At 46.3% G+C, this 15120-nt stretch overlaps 1 protein-coding gene across 2 annotated transcripts in view; it reads left to right on the plus strand.

Annotated features, from left to right (window-relative positions):
* Positions 1–5432: 5432 nt before the first annotated feature.
* The window catches only part of KCNN2 (potassium calcium-activated channel subfamily N member 2), a 158984-nt gene continuing 149296 nt past the window's right edge, over positions 5433–15120 (plus strand). Inside the window, exons 1-3 of one of the 2 annotated variants that reach the window (XM_043585886.1) lie at positions 5433–5707; positions 6575–7854; positions 8502–8597. In XM_043585886.1, coding sequence (XP_043441821.1) covers positions 5686–5707; positions 6575–7854; positions 8502–8597 — 1398 coding nt within the window. In that variant the 5' untranslated portion in view covers positions 5433–5685. The remainder of the gene's footprint in view (positions 5708–6574; positions 7855–8501; positions 8598–15120) is intronic. The other variant, XM_043585887.1, reaches the window with a different exon arrangement.

Consider the following 15120-nt stretch of genomic DNA (forward strand, 5'->3'; position numbering starts at 1 on the left):
TGGCATCAAGCTCATCTGGGTAGGAGCACCTGTAGAGAAGGTACTAGAAAAAAAATAACCTTTAAATTTTATTTTATTTATTTTTAATTTTTGAGAGACAGAGAGCATGAGCAGGGGAGGGGCAGAGAGAGAGGATGACACAGAATCTGAAGCAGGCTCCAGGCTCTCAGCTGTCAGCACACAGCCCGGTGCAGGGCTCGAACTCACGAACCGTGATATCATGACCTGAACAGAAGTCAGGCACTTAAACGACTGAGCCACCCAGGCACCCCAAAATACAGCTTTTAGACAAATTCTCTGCTAGGCTCTTTGAGACTCTTCTGGTGACATGGCTCTCCCCACTCTTTGGCATAAAGGAAGAAGCAGTGAGAAGACAAATGGCTACAGACAAGTTCCTCCAAGCCAGGGAGGGAGCCTGAGCCTCCCTTATTACAGAAAAAGGCAAAATGGGCTTGGTATACTTTTCATTGCTCTACAGCTTCTACTATGGGTCAGGAATGGTAGACCTGCCATCAAACTAGGCAGAAAACTGTGTGTGATTGGACCAGAATCTCTATATTTTTTACAGTTTTTCATGAGGCACCTTGGACCTGCTTGTGTACAGCACTGCCATTTTATCCACACGTGTGTTACATCCACAGAAATTATCCTGTTGAGCAGATGAAGTCGACAGGAGGACAATAGTCAAAAATCACAGAATCCCAATCACACCAGTGAGGAAATGTCCATGAGGCCATCCAAAGGAGGTGAATGGTAGTGATAAGCCACTACTGTCCATTCCTGGACAACTAGTAGTAGAGTACAAGCCCGTATAAGTAGGTAGAGTCAGCAGGCCATCCCCAGTTGTGGACGAAATGCTAGAAGAATGTGAAACAGACTCAGCAGACAGACTCACAAGGCTGTGTTTGAGGTCTGGACACTCCTCGGCTACTCATTAGCTGTGTGACTTGGGGTAGCCCAGGCACCACATCACCCGAATTACCCTTGCCTATAAAATGGAAATGATAATGAAACCTTTCCCCTTTCCTACCTTCCCTAAGGGTTCTCATGATACAGAAGTAAAATAACATAGAAGCAACTGCTTTCTGCACTAGAATGTGCTGGGACACCTGGCTGGTTCAGTCTGTTGAGCATCTGACTCTTGGTTTTGGCTTGGGTCAGGGTCTTGTGGTTAGTGGGTTTGAGCCCTACGTTGGGCTCTGTGCTGGCAGTGCATTGGCGCTTCCTCACTCTCTCTCTCTCTCTCTCTCTCTCTTTCTGTAAATAAATAAATAAATATTTATTTATTTTATATACATATATACGTATATACGTATATGCGTATATATACGTATATGCATGTATATACATATATGTGTGTGTGTGTGTGTGTGTATATAAACTAGAATGATTTAAACTGGATTTAAACTAGGATTGCTGCCCTTGAAGGGTTTGTTTGGTTTGTTTTTAATGACTTTCTAGATTTGGATGTGTGTTTCTAGCTGCCAAGGGATATTTGTTTATGAAATTGCAAGCTATCTTAAAAAGACTTATCCTAGTCAATAATTTTAGCCTGGTGTTCACCTATTTAATTATGTAACAGGGTTCACTTCTAGCAAAACTAGTATATGTTCTTCTTCTTTTTTTTTTTTTTTTTTTGGCTGGCGCTCCTGAGACTTTGGCAGATTGGCCAATTAGCAAGACAGAGATGATAGTAGAAAAAATTTGGAAAGTTAATGAAGTTAATGAATAGTCCCCAACATGGTAATCAGCCCCTGAATAATGGCACTATGGCTAAAAATTAACAAGACTGTCACCAATAAGCTCATTCAGGTCTAGACACTTTCTGATCATGATGCAGAAGTATAAAGAATACTTATAATGATTATTCTAATGTTTTCTTCAAATGTGGTTTATTTCTTAGGAGGTAGGATAATCTGTGGTTTAAAAATGACTGCTCTTGGGGTGCCTGGATGGCTCAGTCGGTTAAAGCATTGACTTCGGCTCAGGTCGTGATCTCTCAGTTTGTGGGTTCGAGCACTGCATCAGGCTCTGTGCTGACAGCTCAGAGCCTGGAACCTGCTTCGGATTCTGTGTCTTCCTCTCTCTCTCTCTGCCCCTCTCCGGCTTGGGCTCTGTCTCTCTCTCTCTCAAAAATAAATAAATGTTAAAAAAAATTTTTAATATAAAAATAAAAATAACTGTCCTTATGGCCTCTTAATTGTTCTGTTTTGGCAAATGTGGACTTGTTATTGTGCTAAGAAAATAACTCTGGTATTACCGTGATTCCCCACTTAGATTTACCACTAAGCAGACTAAGTTCAGACAGGCTGTGTCTTTTTGCAACCTCTTTGTTTAGCACCAACCAAATGATTTTATCATGTGGGCAAAGGAAAAAGAAAATCTCAGAAAAACATTTATTTTGTAGGCCAAAGTTTCCCTCAGACTGTGGGTACCAGATGCCCTGGGTGCCTGCCTCAACTGCTCTGATGGCCTTTGGAAATAGACCAGAAGTATCCACATTCAGGGAGTCTTGCTTTTGAAGGCACAATGAAGGGGGAGGGCACAAATAATTCCTGTGAAAAAGAGAATTATCAGCAATGGCATATGCAAACCTGCCACTTTTTCCAAGCCCCCCTCCCCCCCCCCCCCCGCAATGTGGTCTGGGAAAACTCTTCTTCTAAGACACCTAGTAAGTGTGTGTGGGCGGGTGTGGGGGGTGTTATGTGTCTGTGCATGTTCACAAGCTTGGGAACATGTTCACAAATATGGGAACAAGCATGTTCACAAATACGGGAACACAGTTCTAGTCTATTCCAAAAAAACAGGTAATTTTTCAAAAAATGGTACTGGAAATCAAGGAAGGCATCTAATTGGTTAGATTTGAAATGCATTTTGTGGATGAGTATGACCTCTGGTGTTAAACTAGAGAAATTCCAGCACTTCTATATCTTCATGGCAGAAAGAGAAGCAAATGTAATTTTCCAAAAGCTTATCCTTCAGGGGTTATGGGGCTTGTTTTGCGACCTTTATTTCCAACTTTCTTCATCGCTTCCCTCTCTTTCCCTCCTGGGTCTTAGAAATATAAATGAGCATCTATTACATGCACAGCACCATCCCTGTGGAAGGACATTGTCTTTGTTGCTCTGTTTGACTTTGTTTCATGTTTCTCTATAATCCTTTATAGGAAAAAAAGGCAAAATTACGATAGACCGTTTTTAAAGGTTTACATCTATATTTAAGACTCATTTGTTAATTTTATAAAGAAGAGAACAATGATGGAAACAGGAACTTCTTAAATGTGTCACAAACCAATAGAGTAAGATGCCCCAAACCAGCAGGTTATGAGGACACCGGCAAAAAAAATGAAACAAGAGGCTGTTGGGGGCATCTTGAGGTTTTTCATCATCGGACTGAGAGAGGATTGTTGTACTCTCCACACACAGTCATTTATTAGCAAGGTGACTTTTTTTGGGTGTGTGTGAGCAGGTGATTCCTTAAAACAGAAAGATGATAAACCTCTGATTGACTTCTCTCTCCCCAGTCATGGCGAGTTCCATGTTATGATTTCATGAGCTTTAAAAAAAACAAAAAAACAAAAAAACAAAAAAACAAAAACCAGCTGGGTGGAAGCACTATCAATCTGAGTTTTGGTATTCTGGCAATTCCTTACACTGTGGGTCAGATCTCCATTTCTTTCTTACTGTATGCATTCTGTCCTCCCCCTGAGCATCCTTTGTGAGCGATGGGAACTCCGTACGTCATTGCCATACATCTTAGTCAACGCTCTTTGTTTCTCTATGATTCATGGTACTGCACCTAATCTCTAACCAAGGCATAGAGATATACATGGCAAACGACATGATATTTTGTCCCTGTTGTTTTGTGTATGGAACCTCTCTTTGAAGCCTTGAACTTGCTATTTGAGAAAATCAGTGTGATACATAGAACACAGCCATTCCTTATGGTGTTTTACACCATATACCTTACAACCTTATACCTAATTTGCAGCTGGCAACAATTGTGATATTTGGGGAGGCAACTATGTCCTCTTTTTTCTAAATTTATGAAAGGTTAAGCAAAGTAGTGATTTACCGTGGTAACCCTTCCTTGAAGAATTTAATCTGTAAAGAAGAATCAAACTTTTCTCTTTTTTAAAATGTTTATTTTGAAACAGAGCATGCGCATGGGGGAGGGTCAGAGAGAATCCCAAGCAGGCTCTGTACTGTCAGTGCAGGCCCAATGAGGCACTCCATCTCACCAACCCTGAGATCATGACCTGAGCTGAAATGGAGTCTGCTGCTTAACTGACTGAGCCACCCAGGCATCCCCTGCATTAGATTCAGCTACACAGAGCAATTGGAAGAAGCCTATAGAATGGGTTATAAAGTGAAAAGGAATGTATGATTGATTTTGTGCTTGAGTTGAATTTTGTTTCACCCCAGCAGGTGAATCACTTTTGATTTGGAAGGCTTCATTGTCATTTGAAATTCAGCTCATTAGAACTGTTTGCAATGGTCATGCTCACCGTGAAATTCACGCACTATCTACTCAGCCACCCCAGTGATTCGATGACTTTCAGAATTCTAAACATGTTTTATTGAATTGCCAAAAATCATGGGAGATGATAAAAACAAAATGCTGTCTCCACTTTTTAGCTATTCAAATTCTATGCTTGACCAAGGCTATTGAAAACTGTCCATTGTGACAGTACTCAGTGTCTGAAGTCGAGGTCTATGGGCCTAAAAGCAACCCTGTCCTTTTCTTCTTGTGGATCTGTTTACTTGCACGTACAAAACATTAAAATTGTTTAACCCGTGTCCAAAGGATATCCTAAAATGAATTATTCACTCCATGGCATTGAAAACGCGCACACACACTGTGAGGACAAGGTACCTGGTAAGCAACTTCAGGGCAGATGCCGAGTAGAATATCAAGAAATTGGATCCAGCTGAAAATTCCAATTACCTAATGAGGGTTATCTGCTTACACTCCAATTTCTTGGTCTAATTCATTATAATATTGATCATAAAAATCACGCTTTAAAATTACGATTTAAAACGGAAACAAATATTCAGCTGGCTAGTGTCTGCCATTTCCTTCCTCGGGGAGACGGGGATTTCAATTTACAAAGAAAAACGAACTAGAAGGGCTTAAGACGAAAGGCTTAAGACGGAACAGTCACAGCCCTCGAAAAGGGTCCCCTACTGCTTTGTGTTGGTATATCCCCTAAGAGAAGAGCACATTGCAGGAAATTGGTGAGACACAAAATGCCATTTTCATGGATTTATTAGAAAGTAAATAATTATACCCGACTCCAGCCAAACTCCAGCACTGTCCCCGGAGTGGACATTCAGCCGGAGTTGTCGTTATTAATAATTTCCCAGCCAGGCTGTAACTACCGGTGCGAATCAGCCCGCTCCAGGCCCCTCTCCCACCCACCGCCGCAGTCAGGGTTCCGCCAAGGAGATGCTCGGTGTGTGCGCATCAGTGACACCCGCCTTTGCTTTGTCTGTGCTTTGCAGGTGGGGAGGAGGAAGAGGAACAGAAGAGGCGCTGGCGGCCGGCGGCCGCTGAGCAGCCCCCGTACCCTCGAGCAAGCCGCCTCTCCACCGCCGCAGAAGCCAACGGACCTACCCATTGGGGAAGCCAGAGGGCCAGAGCGCCAGAGCCCGGGGACCCGGCGGCCGGGGGCGCCAGCCCCTCATGTTCCGCGGAAGGCGCAAATGTGAGCGGGCGGTAGCTGGGAAAGCCCTCCGCCCCCGCCAGGGGGACCCGGGAAGCCCGAGCGGGCTCCTCCCGCGGACGGTGGGGATCCCCTCCTCCGGCCCCGCCCCCATCCTCCCCCGGCCCCGAGTGCCAAGGCGGTTAACCCTCCCAGCGCCGCAGCGCACTCGGGCCAGAGCGCCGCTCAGCCAATCCCGACTCCCCGGCCCCGGAGCCGAGCGGCGGGGGAATGATCGCGGCGCGGGGCTCGCTCGGAACTCGCAGCGGCCAAACCTGGGCTCAGGCTCCAGGGTTCTCCCTAAGCCCTGCTGCACTGGCGTAGCCAGTCGCCAAACTTTTTCTCTCCTAAGCGGGTGCCCCCGCAGTTATTTGGCGGGCAGCCCGCTGCCCACTCTCCGCGGGACGACTGGGGAGAGGTGGGCGTGAGGCGAGGGGGCTGCTGTTCTGCAGCCCAGCGAGGCGTGCACGCGGGCGGACGAGTGGCAGGGGTTCCGCACTGTCCCCGCGCCTGACCCACTGCTGGGGTGGCCCAACGTGCTGCAGTGCCCGGCGCAGGTGATCTAGACTGCGCGTCCGGCACCAGCTGGGGGGGGTGGGGGGAGCGGCGGCGAGGGAGGGAAGGAAGGAGGGAGGCAGGGACGCCCCTTTCTTCTCTCTTTTCCCTGCAGCCCGGCCGCACTGCCTGGGGCTCCCCAGCCGGGTGCTGTTCCCAGGCGCTCCCAAACGGCAGGTGCCCCCCCACCCCCACTCTGCCTTGGCCTGCGCACCCCAGGGTTCTCATCCTGCAGATTCCCTCCTCCCCATCTCTCTTTCACACACGCGCTCCCCTAAGCCGCGCGCGCCGCAAACTCAGTCTCGGTCCCCGCAGGTGATGTCATGCCCATTGTTTTGGTGCGCCCGACCAATCGGACTCTCCGCCTGGATTCTACCGGAGCCGGCATGGGCCCTTCCTCGCACCAGCAGCAGGAGTCCCCGCTCCCGACCATAACGCATTGCGCAGGGTGCACCACCGCCTGGTCTCCCTGCAGCTTTAACAGCCCTGACATGGAAACCCCATTGCAGTTCCAGCGCGGCTTCTTCTCAGAGCAGCCGCCGCCGCCGCGCTCCTCACACCTGCATTGCCAGCAGCAGCAACAGAGCCAGGACAAGCCGTGCCCGCCCTTCGCGTCCCTCCCGCACCCTCAGCACCACCCGCACCTCGCGCACCAGCAGCCGGGCAGCGGCGGCAGCAGCCCATGCCTCCGGTGCAACAGCTGCGCCTCCTCCGGTGCCCCGGCGGCGGGGGCGGGGGCGGGGGATAACCTGTCCCTGCTGCTCCGCACCTCCTCGCCCGGCGGCGCCTTCCGGACCCGCACCTCCTCGCCGCTGTCGGGCTCGTCGTGCTGCTGCTGCTGCTCGTCGCGCCGGGGCAGCCAGCTCAATGTGAGCGAGCTGACGCCGTCCAGCCATGCCAGTGCGCTCCGGCAGCAGTACACGCAGCAGCCGGCGTCCACCTCCCAGTACCACCAGTGCCACAGCCTGCAGCCCGCCGCCAGCCCCACGGGCAGCCTCGGCAGCCTGGGCTCCGGGCCCCCGCTCTCGCACCACCACCACCACCCGCACCCGGCGCACCACCAGCACCACCAGCCCCAGGCGCGCCGCGAGAGCAACCCCTTCACCGAAATAGCCATGAGCAGCTGCAGGTACAACGGGGGCGTCATGCGGCCGCTCAGCAACTTGAGCGCGTCCCGCCGGAACCTGCACGAAATGGACTCGGAGGCGCAGCCCTTACAGCCCCCCGCGCCCGTCGGAGGAGGTGGCTGCGCGTCCTCCCCGTCTGCAGCCGCCGCCGCCGCCGCTTCGTCCTCAGCCCCGGAGATCGTGGTGTCTAAGCCGGAGCACAACAACTCCAATAACCTGGCGCTCTACGGAGCCGGTGGCAGCGGCAGCGCTGGAGGCGGCGGTGGCGGCGGCGGCAGCGGGCATGGCAGCAGCAGTGGCACCAAATCCAGCAAAAAGAAGAACCAGAATATCGGCTACAAGCTGGGCCACCGGCGCGCCCTGTTCGAGAAGCGCAAGCGGCTCAGCGACTACGCGCTCATCTTCGGCATGTTCGGCATCGTGGTCATGGTCATCGAGACCGAGCTGTCGTGGGGCGCCTACGACAAGGTAGGCGCTGGAATCCACTCCCCCCCCCTTTCCCCCCCCGCCCCAGCCTTCTGGGGCCGCGGGCCGGACGCTGGGTGGTTGGGGTAAGCACTGGTGGGAACTCTCTGCCGGCGGGTCCGAGCCTCCTCTGGACGGTCGGAGGTGCCCGCCGGGACGGTGAGCACGGCTCGGACGCACCCCTGATCCTCCAGGCAACTCTAGGAGAGGAAGCCTTTCTGTGCGCAGCCAAAGTTCTAGAGGCAGCGAGTGCCCAGCTCATTTGGGCACATTAAATAAGTAGCTCCAGGAGTCAGTGGGGGAAAGCCTGCTCTATTCTTTTATGTGTGCTTGGGATTTCAGAGGCCCCTTTCAACCCAAAGCGTTTAAACTCAGCAATAACTCGCTCTCGGTTTCCAGAGCCGGGATCTGCGCTTGAGTCTGTGATGGCGCGGATGCGCTGCCTGGCCATCGCCTGCCCTGTTCTCCTCTCCCTTCCCTTTGAGGCCAAGTGATCTGACAGATCACAGAGCCAAGACAGGTACTCCCCTCATCCCCATCCTCCTCCTGGGAGTTCGATTCCAGTTGCTGGGGACTGACTGACCCCCACCCCCGGAAGGTGGTCAAAAGTACTTGTTTCTTAAAAGTGCTTCTGTCTGACTGTGTTGCAGGCGTCACTGTATTCCTTAGCTCTGAAATGCCTTATCAGTCTCTCCACAATCATCCTGCTCGGGCTGATCATCGTGTACCACGCCAGGGAAATACAGGTAACTTGGGCTCTGCTATTTATGAATGACCCAGAGCGCTGCCGCCTGCTTGGACAAGCAGGGCAGCTTTTTCCAAGCCCTTGTGTCCTTGCTTGAGGTTACAGAAGACACACGCTGTAGTCTTGCGTTAGCACCTGACCTGTTCTTTCAAGAAGTTCAAAACAAAACAACACAGCATGTTAACATGCAGTCGCTTCTGGGTTCTACCCTTTAAACCTTTAAGATTTCCCCCTCTATTCTTCAGGTAGATACAGTTCTCTAAATCAGTCACTGCATTTGCTTTCCTTAAGGCCAGTTAGGTGCTAGCCTTAATCGGTAGGGTAAATAAATGTGTATTCTTGATTGGGACACCCACTCCCAGTGGGTGCGTCATTACAGAAGACAGGGTCCATCTCTGTACAGTATTTTTTATAACATAGACATTAGAGAAGAAATGTTTCTTAGAAGAAAATAAGCGCACGTTATTCCTAGCTAATATATGTAAATAAGACATGAGAAAAACTCGAACTCTTTCCATATCCCCAAACATTAAAGAAGAAAAAAAATCTGTTCTAAGGTTAGCATACAAATTCTGTATACGTGGTAGTTGGGTCGATTTTTAGCTACAATCATTACATTGCCTTCTTTTTTTTTTAAATATCATTTAAGGGCAAAGGCCACTGCCCTTGTGAGCAGCCTTGTTAGGAAATGTTCTGTTTAAATGCAGCCAGGAACTCTATTGTTAGATTTGGCCATTACTAACAATTTCACAATCCTCGTATAAAATTCGTGGGTCATCTTTGAGTTGTTTACTTGGCTGTAGCCTTCTGTCAGAGGAATAGGAAAGTTTGTGAAGTAAAATAACTAGAGTTTTCAAAAATTAAGCAGGATTTTCCAGTTTGGAATTTACACTGATACGTATTTTCTGATTTGTTTTTTTTTTTTTTTTGGGGGGGGGGGAGCAGTCGTTGAGTATTTTTTGGAACTATTAAACCCTCACATTTAGGATACTTTCCTTTGTAGTTGCCTTTAAATTTAAAACATCATATGGAACTTGCCATTTGAATGATTGAGCATTAATTATAAGTTAAATCAGTTTTAGGTTAGTAATTAGCAAGCACATACCAAACATGGAAGAAACCAATTTTAAGTATCATGCAAACAAAATAAAGACACCCCTGGCCCTAAAGGGGCCTGGAGAATTCCTTCATCCTACTTTAACATTTGCAGAAACTTGGGACAGTGCCACTTTGAAGGGATAAAGTTAGTGAATCAAGAGTGAGAATATTCAAAGGTAAGTCATAAAACTGTACTGGCCGAACAAGGCGAACACACATTGGAACACTTTAATAATATGCAGAGGGTCGTTTTAATTCAGTGCTTGTGATCGGGGGCTTCTGAGATTCTTTTAGACATTTTTCTTTTTGAAGAAAAGTGAGATCACGACCTGAGCTGAAATCGAGAAGTCAGACGCTTCACGGACAGAGACAACCAGGCGCCCCTCTTTCGAGAACATTTTTTAGCGATACTAAAATATGACTTGACACATAATGAGCATAGCTTCTTGTTTTGACTTTAAGAATAGACACTTGGAGATGGGAGGAACAAAATAGGACTGAATGGTCCTTTGACTCAGTTTACTGATGAGGAATCTGAAATCGTAAGGGGTGAGTAGATTGCCAGATTGCCCAGCAACACAGGGCAGAGTGTGACCAGACCTCCAGCGTCTAGTCCAGATAGCTTCTTTGTCCATGTTTTCTCTCTAAATCTAAAAGTTTGGAATATTGATAGGTTCAATGTATTAAAATCTTCTCAGGTATTTTTTAAAAAATCAAGTAACTGAAAACAAAACTTGGGGACTAGAATGGTTTTATTTCATTCGTCCTGGAAAGAGAGCTTGCTGGTGTGTTTAGTAAGCATTGGCTTTCTCAACATTGGGCTTTCCTTCTGAAAAGCACACAGCTACATGAGCATTCTCTAGGGAGACATTGGATGATATCAAGAGCAAAGTGTCTTCTGCCTGAAAACACTGACTTTTTCAGAATCATTGGGAGGCTTTTGTAAATAACTTAGAGGACTTTGCGAGGAGTGGCCACATGTTAATTATGTGTTGTTAACAATTTCTTTTGATACCATATTAGCACTCTTGAGCCTTCTAGAAACTAATAAAAATACAAGGAATCATATTTTTAAAGATTTTTCACGCTTGGAATTCCATTCACTGGCTCACTTTGAGGACTATTTCCGTTTCATAAATGCACACATCTATTGATTAGAAGATGTATGGCATGGGTGACAAAATTGAGGACATGAGTTGTTCCTCTAAAACTTGTAAGCACAGTGAACTTCTCTACTGTTAAGGCGATGTAAATATCACAGGATGTTAGATTTTTTAAATTGGGTTTATTTTATATGATATATAGTTTCTGTTAAAGCAGCCACACTGAATTTAAAGATAGATGCTCGGGTAATATCATTTGGTTGTTTTGGGTGTCACTTTTACACTCAGCATTTTATCTGAGGGCGTTTCTTCCTCATGCTGAAGCTGCAAATTCTTATCTGAGTTGCTTTTTAAAATGTATAAATTGGGGAAAGGACTAAATAGACTAAATACACTTGAGGACCCTGAGCTGGAAGTCAAGAGCCAGAAAAACACGTACTAATTTATTGAGATAATAGAGTTAGTGGTATCACCAAAGTAGTTCACCCTGAAGCCCAGTGGAACTAAGTAAGAGCACAGGTTTGTGCATATATGTATGGAAAATGAAGAATTGTTCTTTCTTTCTTTCTTTCTTTCTTTCTTTCTTTCTTTCTTTCTTTCTTTCTTTCTACCTATTGATGTCACTGCTATAGGTGTATTTCTTTCATAATTTTTAAGCAAGTAGGAGTTTTTCAGTTTACTGTTAACAGTTCCAAACATACTGAGTTGCTCTGAGTGAAAGAATTCAGCACAGGGGTTATGTTGCTGATCAGAGCATGTCTTTGGATGTAGCATGTGGTCTTAAAAGACAGGTTTTTTCTTTTCCCATTTAGCATACCAGCATGATGATTGGATGGTGAGAGCTAGCTAGTGTGGGTTTCTGGTACATGGTATGATTTCTCACTGCATTCAGGCAAAGCGTGATAGCCAGAGTTCTGGCTCTCTGTCCACTGGAATTGCTTAACGAAGCTTGGGGAGGCCCTGACATTTCCATGGAGAACCTTGGAAAGTAAGTCAGTGTGACCTTTTATAAAATGTTTATACACACTCTGGCAAAATAAGATGGTTCAGGTGAGTCATGGTCGGAAGTGCCTGAATTAAAATAGTGTGATGAGGAGGCTTTGAAAGAACAGAGCTCAGTGCATTGCAGCTATGGTGTCGTTTTCAGTACCACAGACAGCTCAGTGCACCCGGCCTTAGTTTGTCCTTGCCACTAATTACTTGAATACCCCTCCCCAACCAAATATGAAATCACTGTGTGTATGTATGTGTGTGTCAGAATGCTTCCATAAAATCAGATTTAGTGGGAGCAGTTTTGCAGCTGCGTAGATATTAGACTTTTTTTTTTCCAGTAGACATTTGGCTTTACTTTCTATATATCCATTGGTAAAGCCAAAGCAGCAACAAAAAAAATAAACCCTGACCCCGAGAATGAATGATGAATAAATAAACAAACTTCAGTAAATGCGTATGTATCACAGTCTTCTTTTTTTTTTTCCAATGTGAATTTATTTATTTTGAGATGGGGCTCTGTGCTGTCAGCACAGAGTCCAATGTGGGGCTCGATCTCATGACCATGAGATCATGACCTGAGCTAAAATCAAGAGTCGGATGCTTAACCAACTGAGCCACCCAGGAGCCCCCACAGTCTTCTGAAAAAGGAAAAACACTGTAGGGACTGCTTTTATATGATTCGGAAAGGTTACCCTTCTTAAGTCTCAGGTCATATAATAGGAAGAACAGAGGTATGATGTCTTGTGACTTTCCTTTTTGCCTCCTCTCCTTCTCCATGGGATTGGGGGCATGTCTTTGATGGAATAAGTACCCAGTCAAGTTCAAATACCCTTTAAGATCTTCAACATCGGAAAATTGGAATGTAGATTCCACTTCATCTTTGCAACTTCAGTATCCTTGAATTTCTTGTGTGGAAGCAATTTTAGATGAAATAGTTGCTTAGTATTTTTGAGAGAGACAAACACAAGATTCTAAATTGGGAAAGAAAGCTCCGTGGACCTCCATCTTTCTGGGTCTCATGGAATTTGGAAGCACTGCAGGTACATACTTGAAAGTTGAAAACATTTTTGTTTGATTCTTGTCTCAGTAACAGTATAATTACATAAGTAGCATTAGAGGAAACACTCATAGTTCTTTTGGTATCTTTTGCAGTGGGATAACTAACTCTTTCTCTTTCAAGTTCACTTTTCAGTGATGGACGACTTAGACCTAAAACTGGAAGAACAGAAATTAAACATTCTTTCTACTTATGCATGTAGGCCACCCAAAGGAGGAAGGAGTGAGTGAGGGCAGGAGCCTTGATCATGTCTGAAGGCTGTGGCTGGAGAGGCGTGGCCAAACACCCATTTAGCAGACTCTGCCTTGCCTTGGGGAGCCTGGGGAGAATGCTCCCTTACCCCCTCCTACAAAGAGAAGGTAGATGCTTCCAGACCATGCAGAAAATATGGCACAGAGTTACCATTCTTACTCATAAAATAATAATACATGTAGTAATAAAACAGTACAGGAGAATTTAAAATAAATGAGATAGTCACATTTCATATACTCTCAGACCTATTCTTGAGGGGTGACCACTTTTAAGTTTCTCGTATACTCTTCCAGAATTCTCACAAATGACTCTTTAGATGTGTTGAGGTACAGACAACCCTTGCTTTTATTCCTTAATATCTCTTGGAGGTTTTTCCTCATCAACACATAGAGGCCTGTCTCGTTCTCTTTTAGCACCGAATATTATCCCATTTTATGTCTGTACCGTGGTTCACTAATAGGCATTTTGAGTTTTCTAGGTTCTTACTATTATAAGCAATACCACAAATGAATGTTCTTTTGCATACTGACTTTAATCTACTAATTAGAGTATATGCATATGGTAAATATCCAGGAGTCTGATTGCTGAATCAAAGGGAGTTTGTGTTGTAAATTTTTTTTAAGTTTATTTATTTTGAGAGAAACAGGGACAGCATGAGACGGGGGAGGGACAGAAGGAGAGGGCGAATCCTAAGCAGGCTCCACACTGTCAGTGCAGATCCCAATGCGGGGCTTCAACTCACGAAACTGTGAGATCATGAGCTGAGTGGAAACTCTGTTCAAGAGTCGGTTGGGTCGCTTAGCTTAGCCCACTGAGCCACCCAGGTGCCCCAAGGGCATTTGTGTTTTAAATGGAAAGGCATTACCCACCAGCCCTTCCAAAAGAGTTTATACATTCACTTCTTCCCCACACATTATTCCTCCACAGCGTCATTAACCCTGGAGATTACAAAAAGGAATTTTAAATATCTTTGGCTGTTTGAAGTTCAAAAAGTTCATTTGCCTGAGAACAGATTTTTTTTTTTTTTTGAGAAAAATTTAAGGGCAAAGCTTATGGCCTCCAAAGCTTATTTGCAACATTGTGTGATATCTGGTGGTACCTTATCTGATCTGCTGACAAATAATCACGGGTAAAGATGCTGCCACCAGGGGCGACTGACTATTTGTCACACGTTTTAATGTTTTTACTTAAAACATTTAGAGATGAAGGAAGCTGAGAAAGTAGAAGAAGGAGGGCTTGTGCGTGGGTCCTGAGGTCTCTGCTCTTGTCAACGAGGTAGATGAGGGTTGCGGTAGGACTCCAGAAGATAGAGAGGTGGGGAACTCGCCTGAATTGCTTTGTCCTGTGGCGGACAGCTCCGTGGCTGATACCTGCATTGCCAGTAGCTTCTACATCAGTTGTAATGGGACTCTCCGACCCTTTGACTTCGCGTATACGCTGTAGTAACGAAATCACTCAGGACTAATTTTCTCTGCCTGCCTCTGTAAAGATCGCTGCATTATTAATGGGTGTGACGCTAAATAAAGCGATCCTGGTGTGTTTACAGAGCAGCGTCACAAATGAATGGAGAGTGCAGCTTTAGGTTTACCGCAAGAGGGTTTCCTTGATCCGCCAGCTTGTTTCTGGGCCACGTGTTTGTAGAGCTTGGAAAGAAGGGCACCGTGGGTTGTCCTCGTCCCCAACCACATCTGGCAGGCTGCGCAGAGGGAGCCCGCACTGATTTCACTTCAGGAAGTCACTGCTGGGCAGGATATCAAGTGGTTTTGCGGGGCCACTTGAGGAAAAATTTCTGCTCCAGAAAAAATAATAGGCTGTCTGCTACTTTGGGAGTGTATTTTTAACCTGAAACTCCTTACAAATTCTGTTTGTAAAACCAGAATCTACATGGAAGGGATTATCTGGCCCAGTATCCCACCCTGCATGGGAAATCCCTTTCTGTCATCATAGATGAAAGTGGTCACCCACCTTTCTGCTTGAACCCTTTTCCTGTGAATCGCAGTTTGTGCCCACAAGGCTGGCTG

This window comes from Prionailurus bengalensis, chromosome A1 (assembly GCF_016509475.1).
Source record: "Prionailurus bengalensis isolate Pbe53 chromosome A1, Fcat_Pben_1.1_paternal_pri, whole genome shotgun sequence".
Classification (NCBI taxonomy): Eukaryota; Metazoa; Chordata; class Mammalia; order Carnivora; family Felidae; genus Prionailurus; species Prionailurus bengalensis.